This window comes from Gorilla gorilla, chromosome 9 (assembly GCF_029281585.2).
Source record: "Gorilla gorilla gorilla isolate KB3781 chromosome 9, NHGRI_mGorGor1-v2.1_pri, whole genome shotgun sequence".
NCBI lineage: Eukaryota > Metazoa > Chordata > Mammalia > Primates > Hominidae > Gorilla > Gorilla gorilla.
This window is the reverse complement of record NC_073233.2, coordinates 82,792,402-82,805,471: the sequence shown is the minus strand read 5'-3', so window position 1 is coordinate 82,805,471 and position 13,070 is coordinate 82,792,402. Positions and strand designations below refer to the sequence as shown.

The following is a 13,070-nucleotide window of genomic DNA, read 5'->3' as shown; positions in this document are numbered from 1 at the left end:
AACACCCAGGTCTGCAGAGCTATCAATTATTACAGCAGAGTCAGACCAAACCCAGTCCTTCTCTGAGGGTAACCTGTAGCGTGTGTATGTCTGACTGTGTAATACTGATGTGGCTGACCAAAGACTTGCTCCTGTACCAATTGAATAAGTTGCTGAAACTGACCCCATTCAATAGACTTCAATGTATGTTGAGGAGGGGTGTTGAGGAGGGGGGCACAGGGAAGCACATAAGAAATAGGGGTGATGGAAGGGAGCCAACTTGTATATATAGTGTCTGTGGAGGCTTAGGAGAAGGAGAACAAATATTGGACAGATGTCATTCATCCTGATTGTCTCTGCAGAGAAACACGGTTTTCTGACTGACCCCTTGGCCCCTTGACCCCAGTCAACTATGTCATGAATCCAGAAGGCCAGTTAGAAGGTGGTTGACAATAGGGTGACAATTTGGGGTTATTGTCCTCATAAGCCAGTTTATTTCTTTTGTCTTTTTTTTTTTTTTTTTTTTTTTGAGGCAGAGTCTTGCTCTGTTGCCCAGGCTGGAGTGCAGTGGTGTGATCTCAGCTCACTGCAACCTCTGCCTCCAAGGTTCACACGATTCTCCTGCCTCAGCCTCCTGAGTAGCTGGCACTACAGGCGTGTGCCACCACACCTGGCTAATTTTTTGTATTTTTAGTAGAGACGGGGTTTCACCGTGTTAGCCAGGATAGTCTTAATCTCCTGACCTCATGATCTGCCCACCTCTGCCTCCCAAAGTGCTGGGATTACAGGCATGAGCCACTGAAGCCAGTTTATTCAGCTCATTTTTTATGCGCACCTACTTTGTGCCAGGTCTTATGCTAACTTACAAGGATACAGTGTTACAGTGGCATGGCACTTGACCCCACAGTCTTCCAAGTACCAGTTTATGATCTAGTCCACCACTGTGTGCCAAGCACTGTGCTAGGCATATCCATATGCCAGGTACCTAGCCAACTTTGATAAGTACCCTGAAAGCAGTTTAGATAAAGCAGTCAAAGTTAGGGGAGGTAGAGATTCCATCTGTCTGGGGAATTGAGAAGGTTTTACAAGGAGGCAGCTTTTGAGCTGTCTTTTGGGGGCTTGGATTAGGATACATGGAAGAATGGCATTCCCATTTAAGCAAAAAGCACAAGCAAAGATCTGTAGGTGGATGAGGCAAACAGCAGGGAGGAGTCTATTTGCCCAGCACTACAGGATAAACAAAGATTTGTAGTGGCAACTAAGGCTAGAAAACCAGTTGGGTACTGACTCTAGTAGACCTTGAATGTTAACCTGGAGATCCAGGAGGGTTTTGTCCTGTGGGCGATGGGGCACTCTAGAAAGTAGCTCCCACATCATATATGAGCATTGTTGTCACACAGAGTGCTTACCTTCCCCATCTTTCATCTTTGCATGGCAGTTCTTGGACCTTTCCTTCAACAGCCTGACTGTGGAGGCCATCTGTGATTTGGGGATTCTGCCACACCTCCGTGTACTGCTCCTCACAGGCAATGGCCTCACCTCCCTGCCGCCCAATTTGGCCGTCGCAGAACAGTAAGTTCTACCTCCTGGAGTCCATTCTGTGTTTTTGTGTACAAATATCCAAGGAAATAGCCCATAGCAGCTTGAAGTGCCATAAAGATAGGCTGTAAGTGCTCAAAGCAGGGATAATGGCACCTACTGAAGCTCCCAGAAAGGCCTCAGACACACGCCCCCAATTTCCTGTGTGCTGTTAGGAGAGATCCAGGTGTTTGGCAAGCCACTTTCCCTGCCTCTGACTGGTCATCTGTAAACTGTCTTGCCAGACAGTTCTCCTTCATGAGCCCCCTGTGTCAGCTCAGTAAGTCTGTTTCCTGGTCTCTAGATAACCTTTGTACATTCCCACTCTGCACCTTTGCTGAGGCCATTCCTCTGGCTGGTCCTTCCTCTTAATAGTAATAAAAACACATATGTAGTACTTGACAATGTGCCAGACACTATTCTCGGCATTATGTATGTCAACTCATTAAATCCTCATAACAGCTCTGTGAGGTAGGTCTCCTATTATTATCCACATTTTTTAGATGAGGAAATAAGTACAGACATTTAAGTAACTTGCCCAAAGTTGCAAAGCTAGTTGGTAACAGATCCAGGATTTGAATCAAGTCTATCAGACTCCAGAGACCATACTCATGACTGTTATATTATATTCTCATGTAGATTCTGTACATTTTCTAAGGCCCAGCTCAGACCTTCCTCCTTTCCCTACCAGGAGCCTTCTCTGACTGCTTTAGCCCATGCCTCTTAATCCCTTCTCTAAGGATCAGTTTAATTTAGTGTTTCCACAGTTAATTTAATACTTAGCACATTCTATTGTGGCTTATGCCTAATATATATATGTGTATATATGTAATAAGTTACTTAGATTTTATATGGTGATGATTGTGGTTGGCCAGTTGCTCAGGGGGGTTGAGATAATAGTAGTGATCATTTATTAGGGGTTTCATTAGTTAGGGTTGTTTTGTTTGCAAGTAACAGAAGTCCAATTCAAAGTGGCTTAAACAAAAAAGGGAATTTATTGGTTCATGTATGTGAAAAATCATGAGGTCAATCTGCTGGATGCTTTGGCTGGATATAGGTGCACAGGATGTTGTCAGGTCTCTGCGTGCATCTCTATTTCTTGAGCATGTGTGCAGCTTCTGTTAGTCTGTTACTTGTTCTGTCATACACATGAAGACATCTTTGTTTTCCTTGGTGTTGGCTTCATTCTTTTTTTTTTTTTTGCAGTTTTATAACTTTGTTTGATATAGTTGACAATCAGTGATTAGTTCTCATCCACAATGACTGTCTATAGATTTTTGAAAGTGGTAACAGGTACATAGGTAACCAAAGTATAGAGCTTATTTGGTGAATCTTCATCCTCATTATGTTCTCTGGAAAGCCGCACATGGATTTGGCATGGGACATTCCTTATTCCTTTGGCCCAGACAGCCTTGTTGAGCCTGGTATCAGTTGTGCACATCTAGAGTTCCCATCTTCTTCATGACAAATTTCCGAATCTCTTTGAGTGCTCAAGGGGCATGCTTCTTGAAGCCCACTCCATGGATGCACTTGTGAATGTTGATGGTGTATTCTCGGGTCACCACCTCATTGATGGCAGAACGGCCCTTTTTCTTCTTGCCCTTCTTCACAGGAGCCATTCTGCCGGGTCCCGGCTTCATTCTTAGGTAGGCTTTCTCCATGAGCCAGTCAGGCTGTAGACAGAAATACAAAACCCACTCAAGGTATTACAAATAGATGGTATTAATTGGTTTATTGATTGGTTTATTCATTTATTAATTCTTGGCAGGGAGAGGTAATTGGTATTTTGTTATGGAAAGTTTTTAAACACATATAAAATTAGAGTCTATCATAAAATTGACTCCAGGTACCTATCACCAACAATTATCACCTGACAATTATCAAGTCATGGCCAATCTTGTTTCATCTATGCCCCCATCACGCCCCCTCCTGGAATATTTTGAAGAAAAATCTCAGATATATACAGCCATAAATGTTTCATATTATTTCATCTATAAATATTCCAGTATGTAGCTCTAAAAGGTAAGCACTCTTAAAAATCATACCCAGAGAACCATTATTCCACCTAAAATATCACCCGTGATAGAGAGGGAATTGGTTACATGGCTGTTAGAAGGGATGGAAGAGCTAAGTGGAGAAGAGGGGTATGGGAAGAACAAAAAGTAAGAAGCGTTGATAACCAGAGATCAGAAGCTGCAACACTGCTAAACTGAAGTCAACAAGTCTATATCCACTGCTGGGCTTTCAGGGAGGGTGTCACTGTAATTGTAGACCTGCTGAAGATGTGATGCCTCAACCAAGGCTGGAATCTCTGCCAACGCAGTTACCATGGTTAGTACTGCCATTGCTGTTCCACTATCACTGCTGCTGCTGACAGAAATGCTATCAGAAGCCAGACAAGAGAGTTGCTTCTCCCTGGCTCTGGCCTTCCAGTCTCTCATGAATCCCTTCTATTGGCAGTATCCAACTAGTTGGAAAGGCAGTCTGGGAAGTGTAGTTAAGGAGATGGCTCCAGCCCCCTACAATACATAGAAGAACACAGAAGGAAGGGGTGAAGGCTGAGAGCAAATAGGCAGATAACTGGCACCATTCAACCCTTGGAACCCCAATAGCTACCCTCCTGCTTCCCTCCATATTTAATTTCCATACAACAATAGCAACTGCAACATGCTTTTACCTAACATGAAGGAACTCTTCCTCTTATACTGAAGACACTTTCACCATCCCCTCAAGAAGGATGAGACATAGTTCCATCAGTTACTGTAGCCATCGCTGGATGATATTATTTTCTCTTCTAAAGAAATTTATGGATATTTTATATCCTAAAAACTAAGTTGTAAAGTCAGTCACCACTAGCAGTTTAAGTGTACATGCGAGTGCACACACACACACACACGCACACTAAGGAAGGAAGAAAATGCACATGAAAATATGCATAGTTGCTACAGTGATCTTTTCTTAACTGGTCAGGAGGCCATAGTGGATATTTGTAAATCCTTTTTTCCATCACCTATTTAATGTTCCTCTGTCCTCTTCCAGCACCTTGGCTGGTTGGGGTTCTTTAACTGATGTGGTTTTCTGAACCTTCACTTCTGAAAGGTCTGAGTCCTTTAAGGTCCTCCTTTTACTGGGTTGCTGTAGTCTTCATTAAAAGACTAAAAGACATGGAACTTCTTAGAGGAGCACCAGATAATACTCTAGTCCCAGAGATACTTTTTTTTTTTTTTTAACCTCAAGGTATAACAGCAATTATATTTATTTTTATAAACAATATCAGTCACCTAGCCAGTAGAATGAACCCCTCTTTGTCTGACTGTTGGTTCAGTGAAATGAGAAATGCAAGTGGCTGGTAGCAATCTCGACTTCCAGTTCAGTGGAACCATGATTGTGTCTCTTGGTAAAAGTACCTCCTTAGGAACTAAGACCTGTAAATCAGAAGTGTCAAAAATTGTAGAATGAGAAGCAAAAATTCTGCAAGTAGACTATTAGATATAATTGTAAGAGGAGCTACTTTCATTTCCATTAATTCCTAGGCCCTTAGGTTGTGGTTATGAGAAAAACAGTATCAGTTTTGGTTTATGTGATATCCTATGCTGTTAAGTTAGGGTCCCAACTTCCCTAACTATATCTAATTGGTATAGTAGATAAATCATCAAAGATTATTTCACTAGAGGATTCTGGGAAGATGATGGAGTAGGAAGCACCAAGAATCTGTCTCCTCATCTAGACAACAATTTCATTGCCAGAATCAGTCTGATGTAACAATTTTGAAACTGTGGACACAAATAATCTTCACACTCTATTAAAAGTTTACATCTTCCAGGGGAAGATTTAGATGACAAACTGCAACTAATTTCAGTCAATTACAGCTTTAACCCGGTAGCAGCTACCCATCCCCTAACTCCCAATCTCATGGTTCAAATTTTGAACCTGAAAATTAGAATAAGAAATATATTCATTGGGTAATTCACATGCAGCTTGCAGGAGCCAGGGTGGACAAAAAGATCTCTGTCCTCCAAATTTTAGAGATTTGTGCTGTGATCACTGATTGCTACTTCTCATCATTGAGGTGCACACAGAGGCACACAACCATTGTTGCACACACACCCATCCACAACTGTCGTAAGCCCTTTCTGCTCCAGCTGAAGAGACTTCCAGGGAATTTAAAGGATTTCTTTTCTTAATCCTCATTCCTTTCCCCATCTTTTGGGAGCCAGGCATTAAAGTCTAGGACATTCAAAATCAGCTGCATATACAGAGGAAATTAGAATGTCACCACATATACCCAGAGAAATGCACAGGCTTAGAAAAGACCTGAGAAGAACTTACATTTACACATCAGCCTGATCCTTGACACAGAGGCAGCCTGCAATAATCAAACACGAAACAAAAAAACCCAGCAAACCCTGGTAAAGGGAAGAATCTGATTTCTAGAGTTACCATATTAATAGATTCAAATATTCAGCTTTCAACAAAAAAATCACAAGGCATACAAAGAAACAGAAAAATATGGCCCATCCAAAGGAAAAAATTAAGCAACAGAAACTATCCCTGAGAAAGTGAGTACTTACTAGATAAAGACTTTAAAACAGCTGTCTTAAAGGTTTTCAAAGAACTAATGAAAGATATGAATAAAGTCAAGAAAATGATATATTAACAAAATGGAAATATCAACAAAGAGATAGACAACCTAAAAAGAAATTTTGAACCTCAAAATTAGAATAAGAAATGAAAAATTCACTGGAGAGTTTCAAAGGCAGATTCGAGCAGTCAGAAGAGAGAATCAGCAAACTTGAAGATAGAACAATTAAATGTATCAAGTCAGAGAAACAAGAGGAAAAAAAAAGATTGACTTGAACAAAGCCTAAGGGACCTGTGGGATTGGGATACCATCAAGCAAACCAACCTATGTATTATGAAAGTCCCAGAAGGAGAAGAGAGAAAGCACGGAGAGATTATTTGAAGAAATAATAGCCTAAAACTTCCCAAGTTTGATGAATGACATGAATATAAACATACATGAGGCTCAGCGAACTCCAAGATAGGATGAACTCAAAGAGACCTCCACTGAGTCATATTATAATCAGACTGTTAAAAGACAGAGAGGGTCTTGAAAGCAGTGAGAGAGAAGCAACTCATCACATACAAGGAATCTTCAATAAGATTATCAGCAGACTTCTTGTCAGAAACTTTTAAGGCCAGAAGGCAGTGGGCTGATATATTAAATATTTAAAGTGCTAAAAGAAAAAAACCTGTCAATCAGGAATCCTACATCCAGCAGAAGTGTTCTTCCAAAGTATGGAAGAAATTAAGACATTCCCAGATAAATAAAAGGTAAAAAAAATTCATTACCACCAGTCCCGCCCTGCGTAAATACTAGAGGGAGTTTTGCAGGTTGAAATGAAAGGATGCTAGACAGTAACTCAAAGCTGTAAGAAGGAATAAAGCTCTCATTAAAGGTAAATACATGGGCAATTACAAAAGCTAGTATTATTGTATCAACAGTTTCTAATTCCACTTGTAGAACATTGTGGGCGGGGAAGGCAAATCTATATCCAAAAATACATTTATAATCTAGTAAAGAAAACTTGCTGCTGCTTTTTAAAGTCAACTTGATACTAGACAGCTGTATAATCCCTCTAGAAATGGTGCTGTATTAGGGGTTCAGCAGTGGCCTCTGCCATTGGCAGGTTGAGTACTCAGCAAGGGTCATAACCAGATTTGCTCTGGTGAAAGGAAGTGTGTAGCCTTCATCCCTGCCACCAAGGGAAAGAGGGCAACTGACATTCATGGAATGGGTTACCTTATCTTCCTGACCATTGAGAGTCTCCGCCGCAGGGGATAGTCTTGGGGAAACAGTCATATGAGACACAGTCTTCACACTCTATCCATTCTGAGAGGTTAAGTCACATAATTTTTCTCTATACTTTCAGCAACTTTCCCATATTTTTTCCAAGCTTTGACTATTCAGCTAAACCATCAGCCACTGCCCGTGAATCAGTATAGATCTGTATTTCTGGCTATCTCTCTGACCAAGCAAATGGCCAGTCAGATACATTGCTCTAAGTTCTGCCTACTTAGAAGATTTCTCTTCCCCTGTGTTTTTGGTCACTCCTGTGTGGGGCTATAATATTGTAATAGTCGACTTTGAGAAGGTATCAGCATATCATGCTAAGTCATTTGTAAACCCAGCTAGAGGTTTTTCTTCCTATATTAGATGGCCACAGGACCTTAGTTAAGGGTTGATGGAGAGGTAGCAGTACAGCAGGAGTATGCGCCATAGGAATCTGAGCCATATATTCCTGCAACTTTTCCAGACTTGCTGGAGCCTGATTTCAAATATTGCTTTCACTTGATGGGGGAGTTCTGTTGCATGTTCAGTTCATGATGAGTGGCTCAGGTTGCATGATCACATAGTATCCTGTGGTCAGGTATTTGGCCTCTACCAACATGCACTAGTAAGCAAGAAATTGTTTTTCAAAAAAAAAAAAAAAGGTTATCTGCAGAATAGGGCATAACTTTGCTCAAAAATGAATCTGCTGTGGGTACCAAGAAAAGGCTCTATTCATAGAATGACCATGTACTTTATCATCCAAACCAGGACATATATGAGAGGGAAAAGGGACAGTATTAATAATTATTTGGCGATAACAGGTGAAAACTCAGGCTATCATTGAAATCCAGGATGTATGATACCCTATCTGTACAGCACACCTATTTGCCATAGTCCTTTAGAAGCCATTTGGACCTGCTGAGTCATATGCCCAATGGAAGAGCAACTTGCATTACAGTTGGGACCTGTTGTAGAACCTTGCCTTGCTCTGGGCCTCACTCAAAACTAGCAGCCTTGTGGGATACTTAGTAAATCAGTTAGAACAGCACCAAATATTTTATATGTCACTTCTAAAATTTAAAAAGGGGATGGGCACGGTGGCTCACGCCTGTAATCCCAACACTTTGGGAGGCCGAGGCAGGTGGATCACTTGAGGTCAGGAGTTTGAGACCAGCTTGGCCAATGTGGCAAAACCCTGTCTCTACTAAAAATACAAAAATTAGTCAGATGTGGTGGCGGGCGCCTGTAATCCCAGCTACTCGGGAGACTGAAGCAGGAGAATCGCTTGAACCTGGGAGGCAGTGGTTTCAGTGAGCCAAGATCACACCACTGCACTCCAACCCCAGGTGACAGAGTGAGACTCCATCTCAAAAAATAAATAAATAAAAATAAAATCCACAAAGGCCAGTGAAACTTTGTGATTTTTTTCCTACAAGTAGTGTAAGATAAATAAGAAGCAAGGTACAGGATTATGTCTTTCACATTAGAAGTGCATCACAACATGCTTCAGATACCTGGATAACAACAAAAAATTAATCCATATCGTAGTACCCTGAATTTTGATGGGGGAGGGGGCTTACCTCCATCCTGTAACACACAGGCATCTTACTAAGGCATCTAGGGTGTTTGCAACTTTTCCTGCTCGCCAGGTCCAATCAGTATGATATTCTGTAGGATATCAAAATAACCAAGATTCCAGAGTTGATATGGCCCCGAGAGAAGAGGAAAAAGGTGTACTGTTGTCCCTGTCAGGTGAAAGCAGACTGCTTTTGGTAGTTCTTATTAATTGATAAAGAGAGAGAAAGAAACATTTGATAGGTCCTTAGCTGTATCCACAGTGCCAGGGGCTTGGTTGATTTGCTCCAGTAAAAAGATTCCACACCTGGAATAGCAGCTGAAAGTGGGAGTCACCTCTTGATTAAGCTTACAGTAATCTACAATCATTCTTCAAAACCTGTTTTCTGTACAAGCTAAATAAACAAAGGATATCTTCTTCACAATTCATAACAATCTTCTAAACAAGAGATGTTAAACAGGGATGTCATAGGAATCATTATCCTTCCATCTTTTTAATCTTTAGTGATGGCAGTAATCTCTGCAATTACCTCAGGGATTCAGTATTGTTTTTGGTTTACTATTGGGAAGAAAAGTTCCTGGGGTTTCAATTGGACACTTCCTACTATAATGGGCTATACTTTGTTGCTCAGTAAATAAATGTGGGTGTTCTGCCAGTTGTTTAGTATGTCAGTTTCAGTTACACATTCAAGGTAGATATGTGACTTCACTGGGTCCATTGTGAAACAGACTTTGGCTAAATTTTCATTCTTCCATCTGACCTTTATGATCCCCCACTTCTGAGTGATGGTCCACCATGCCTTTCATATCCCCAGAGATTAGCACCAATTTGCAGACACTGTCTAGTAATCCTTACAAGGCCTAATTTAGCACTGTTCAGTAGAACTTACTACAATGTTGGAAATGTTCTATATCTGTGTTGTTCATAGTGTAGCTACTAGGCCTATTGAGCTCTTGAGCACTTGAAATGTAGCTAGTGTGATATAGGAACTGAATGTTCAATTTTATTTAAGCTTAGTTTTAAGTTAAATGTAAATAGTCAGGAACTGAATGAGAGGCCATGGCTCTTTCTTTGGACAACTCAAATCACTTTTTGCCCACCAGATCAAGGGTTTTCTGGTGATCTACATCACTAATAATTTCAAATCATCTTAATTCAATTATAAAAATTGAAATTATTTGAAGCTAGTCTTCGGTCTCTGCAAGGTCCATACTATTTCTAGTGTATACGTCCTCCGAGGGTTTGGTTTTCTAAAGACCTAACTTAAAGCATGAGTAGTCAGGCTTCTATTCTGTGGCATGCCTTGGATTCCAATTTTCGCCCCTGGCCCAGCAGGGTTGTCAGAATCTCTGCTCAACTTCTCAGCCTCTCAGCCACTTCTGGAGTCAGCAGACAGTCCTAGGGGAAAAGTGTTGCATGAACCCCTTTGGATTTCCTTCTTTTTTCAAATCTTAGCGCCATAATTCTTCACAGCTTGTTAGTTCCCAGGTATCTTAAGGCAGATTGTTTTTAAATGTATATTTTTTCTGGGTTTTCTAGTTTTTTACTCAGGGAAGAGTTGGTCCCACATTATTTAGTTTGCAACACTATAAACCTTTCTATTTATTTTGGTACCTAGAGTCACTCAGGATGGAATCAGCTTAAGCTAAATTCCTGACTGGGTGTTTTCTGAATCACTCTGATGATACAGATTTGGGCTACAGTTTTGCAAGAGGACCAGTCTGCCCTTCCCCTTCTCTTTCTCTGTTCACTCCAAGACAGTTTTCTCCTGCCTATGGGATAAGGAGAATGGGTTTAGTTTTGGTTAATTTCACCCTGAGGGTGTATCCCTTTAGGATCCGAAATTCATATAAAGGGTCTCTGATTAAACTCCCCACCTTCAGGGTACCCTGGGCTTTGATTCTCTAGCCCCATGATACTGTCAAACCATAGTTCAGTTTCAACAGGATAAGTATATGCCCTCAAGGCTTGAGTGGCTTCCTATGTTAAGTTTCTCCCTCTGGGTTTTTAGATTTGGCATACTGCTTCCTTACTCTCTTCACATCTCTTATACATATTAAAATGATGGATCCACCACCACGGGGAATGGTGGTGTGTGCCTGTAGTGCCAGCTACTTGGGAGGCCAAGGTGGGAAGATCGTTTTAGGCCAGGAGTTCAAGTCCAGCCTAGGCAACCATAGCAAGACCCCATCTCTACAAAAGAAAATAAATAAAATGATGGATCTTTTTTCTTTTTATATTTTATTCATCATTCTAGTTGTTTTCAGTGGAAAGCCTAGTTACATAAAATAAGGCAAGTCTCCCCCACCCTGCACTTTCATGTTCTTATATATGAGGGGGAGAATAAATGTATTCCTACCTGCATCAGAGTAGCAGTTGAAATCAGCACGCTTTGAAAGCTGTGGGTTGGCCAGGCATGGTCACTCACACTTGTAATCCCAGCACTTTGGGAGGCTGAGGCAGGAGGATTGTTTGAGCCCAGGAGTTTGAGGCCAGCCTGGGCAACGTAGTGAGACCTTATCGCTACAAAAATAAAAATAAAGCTGTGGGGCTCCAGACCAATACCATTGTCATTATTTTCTTCCCACTCGTCTATCTAGATTCAGTATGCTCTGTGGGTTCCTTTTCTGCTAGCCTCTTAAACGTTGGTGCTCCCCAGTCATCCACCCTTAACCTACTATTTTTCTTTATCTTTGTACTCTTTATTGGTGGCCTCCTCTTCGAAAGTCTTCTGAATTATAAGCCTGTTTAGCCTACTTATCAAACTCCTCACACACATCCCCATGCCAATAAGCCCTCCTTCTCACTCTCTCCTCCTTTCTTTCCTTTCCTGGCCTCATTGACTGGCACTTCTTCCCACCTACTATGTAGTTGTCCAGGCTAGAACCTGAGCATTAGCCCAAATTTTGGCCTCCCTCATTCCACACATACATTCAATCACCAGGTGCTGTGAATTGCACTTCCTAAATTCTTCTCAAACCTGCTCATTGCTGTTATCCTCCTGTTTGGTCCCAGTCTGCAGTTTCTTGCCTCCCAGCTCATCCTCCTATCTGTCAGCCAGAGTGATCTTTCTGGAATGCTCATGTGATTCTATCACTGCCCTGCTTAAAGTCCTTTAGCAGGTTCCCACTTTCCTAAAGATAAACTCCATTAACATCGCTCAAAGCTTTTCATGGCCTGACTCTGCCTGCTTCTCCATCCTCCTTTCTCTTCAGTTTTTCCATTCATCATATACCTCATCTATTCTGAACTATTTGTGTCTCCATTTCTTGCTATTTTTTTTGTCTGGGTGAGTTAGGGGAATCATATTTGACCCATTCTATACGTAGACTACTCTATTGCTTGTTTTGAGCTGGAATCTGCTACTTTGGCTCTTTCATTAGGCCTACTCTCTTTCTGCTTCAGACCATACAAGTCGGTGTTCTCAGGCACGACCAGCACAGAGCAGAGGATGAATTGTTACCTCCTTTCTTTTAGTCACTATATTCCAAATAACGCCACCTGAAAGAGCACTAGCTTTTTAGTAGCCACATCATAATCCCCTTTTACAGACACATAGTTTGTTAAGCCATGTCTCCCTTATTCTGTGTGTTTGCACAGTTGGTGTTCTGTATCTTAACACAGAAGCTGATCTGACATTTGTCGTAATGTAAGTACTTGCTAAGTTTCATCTTGTTTGTTGCAGCCCTTGGTTCAGTCTTTTGAGCAATATTTTTAGCCTAATGGAAAGTCTTACAGTGTAAAGTAAAAGAAATCCCCCTTTACCATACAGATAGAGGATCTAGGCCCAGAGATGCTCAACACCAGCCGGAAGTCACACAGCAAGCAAAGCAGCAGCAGCACCGGAGCCAGAGCTCAGGGATCCTGGCCACCCTTCCCATGCATCTTCTAATATGGTACACAAATTCCCATTGCTGAATCCAACCACTGCACATACCCTTAGCTTCTGAAAAACTTTCATTAAATCTCTCAGATTTTAAGTAGTATTAACTCTGTTTGGCAATAGAAGTGATAATAAAAATAGCACCACTCTGAACAGCTGGAAACCCCGGCTTCTCCACTACTGACAGACTTTGCCACTTTGAAGAACTTTTCTTCCAAAAC

At 41.3% G+C, this 13,070-nt stretch overlaps 1 protein-coding gene and 1 pseudogene across 30 annotated transcripts in view; one reads left to right on the top strand and one right to left on the bottom strand.

The window, feature by feature from the left end:
- The window catches only part of XRRA1 (X-ray radiation resistance associated 1), a 109,648-nt gene that overhangs the window by 25,943 nt on the left and 70,635 nt on the right, over nt 1–13,070 (top strand). For 22 of the 30 annotated variants that reach the window (XM_055356802.2, XM_004051811.5, XM_019037078.4 and 19 more), the window contains one exon: nt 1,418–1,551. The exons of 2 other annotated variants lie outside the window; for them this stretch is intronic. Coding sequence is in view for 20 of the 28 variants with exons in the window: in XM_063693377.1 (XP_063549447.1) it covers nt 1,418–1,551 (134 nt within the window). In the remaining 8 variants the exon portion in view is untranslated. Of the gene's footprint in view, nt 1–1,417; nt 1,552–12,738; nt 12,863–13,070 lie in introns of those variants that run through there. 6 more of the 30 variants (XM_055356796.2, XM_055356792.2, XM_055356797.2 and 3 more) reach the window with 2 other exon arrangements.
- Nucleotides 2,523–4,274, bottom strand: LOC101149557 (large ribosomal subunit protein eL31-like; annotated as a pseudogene).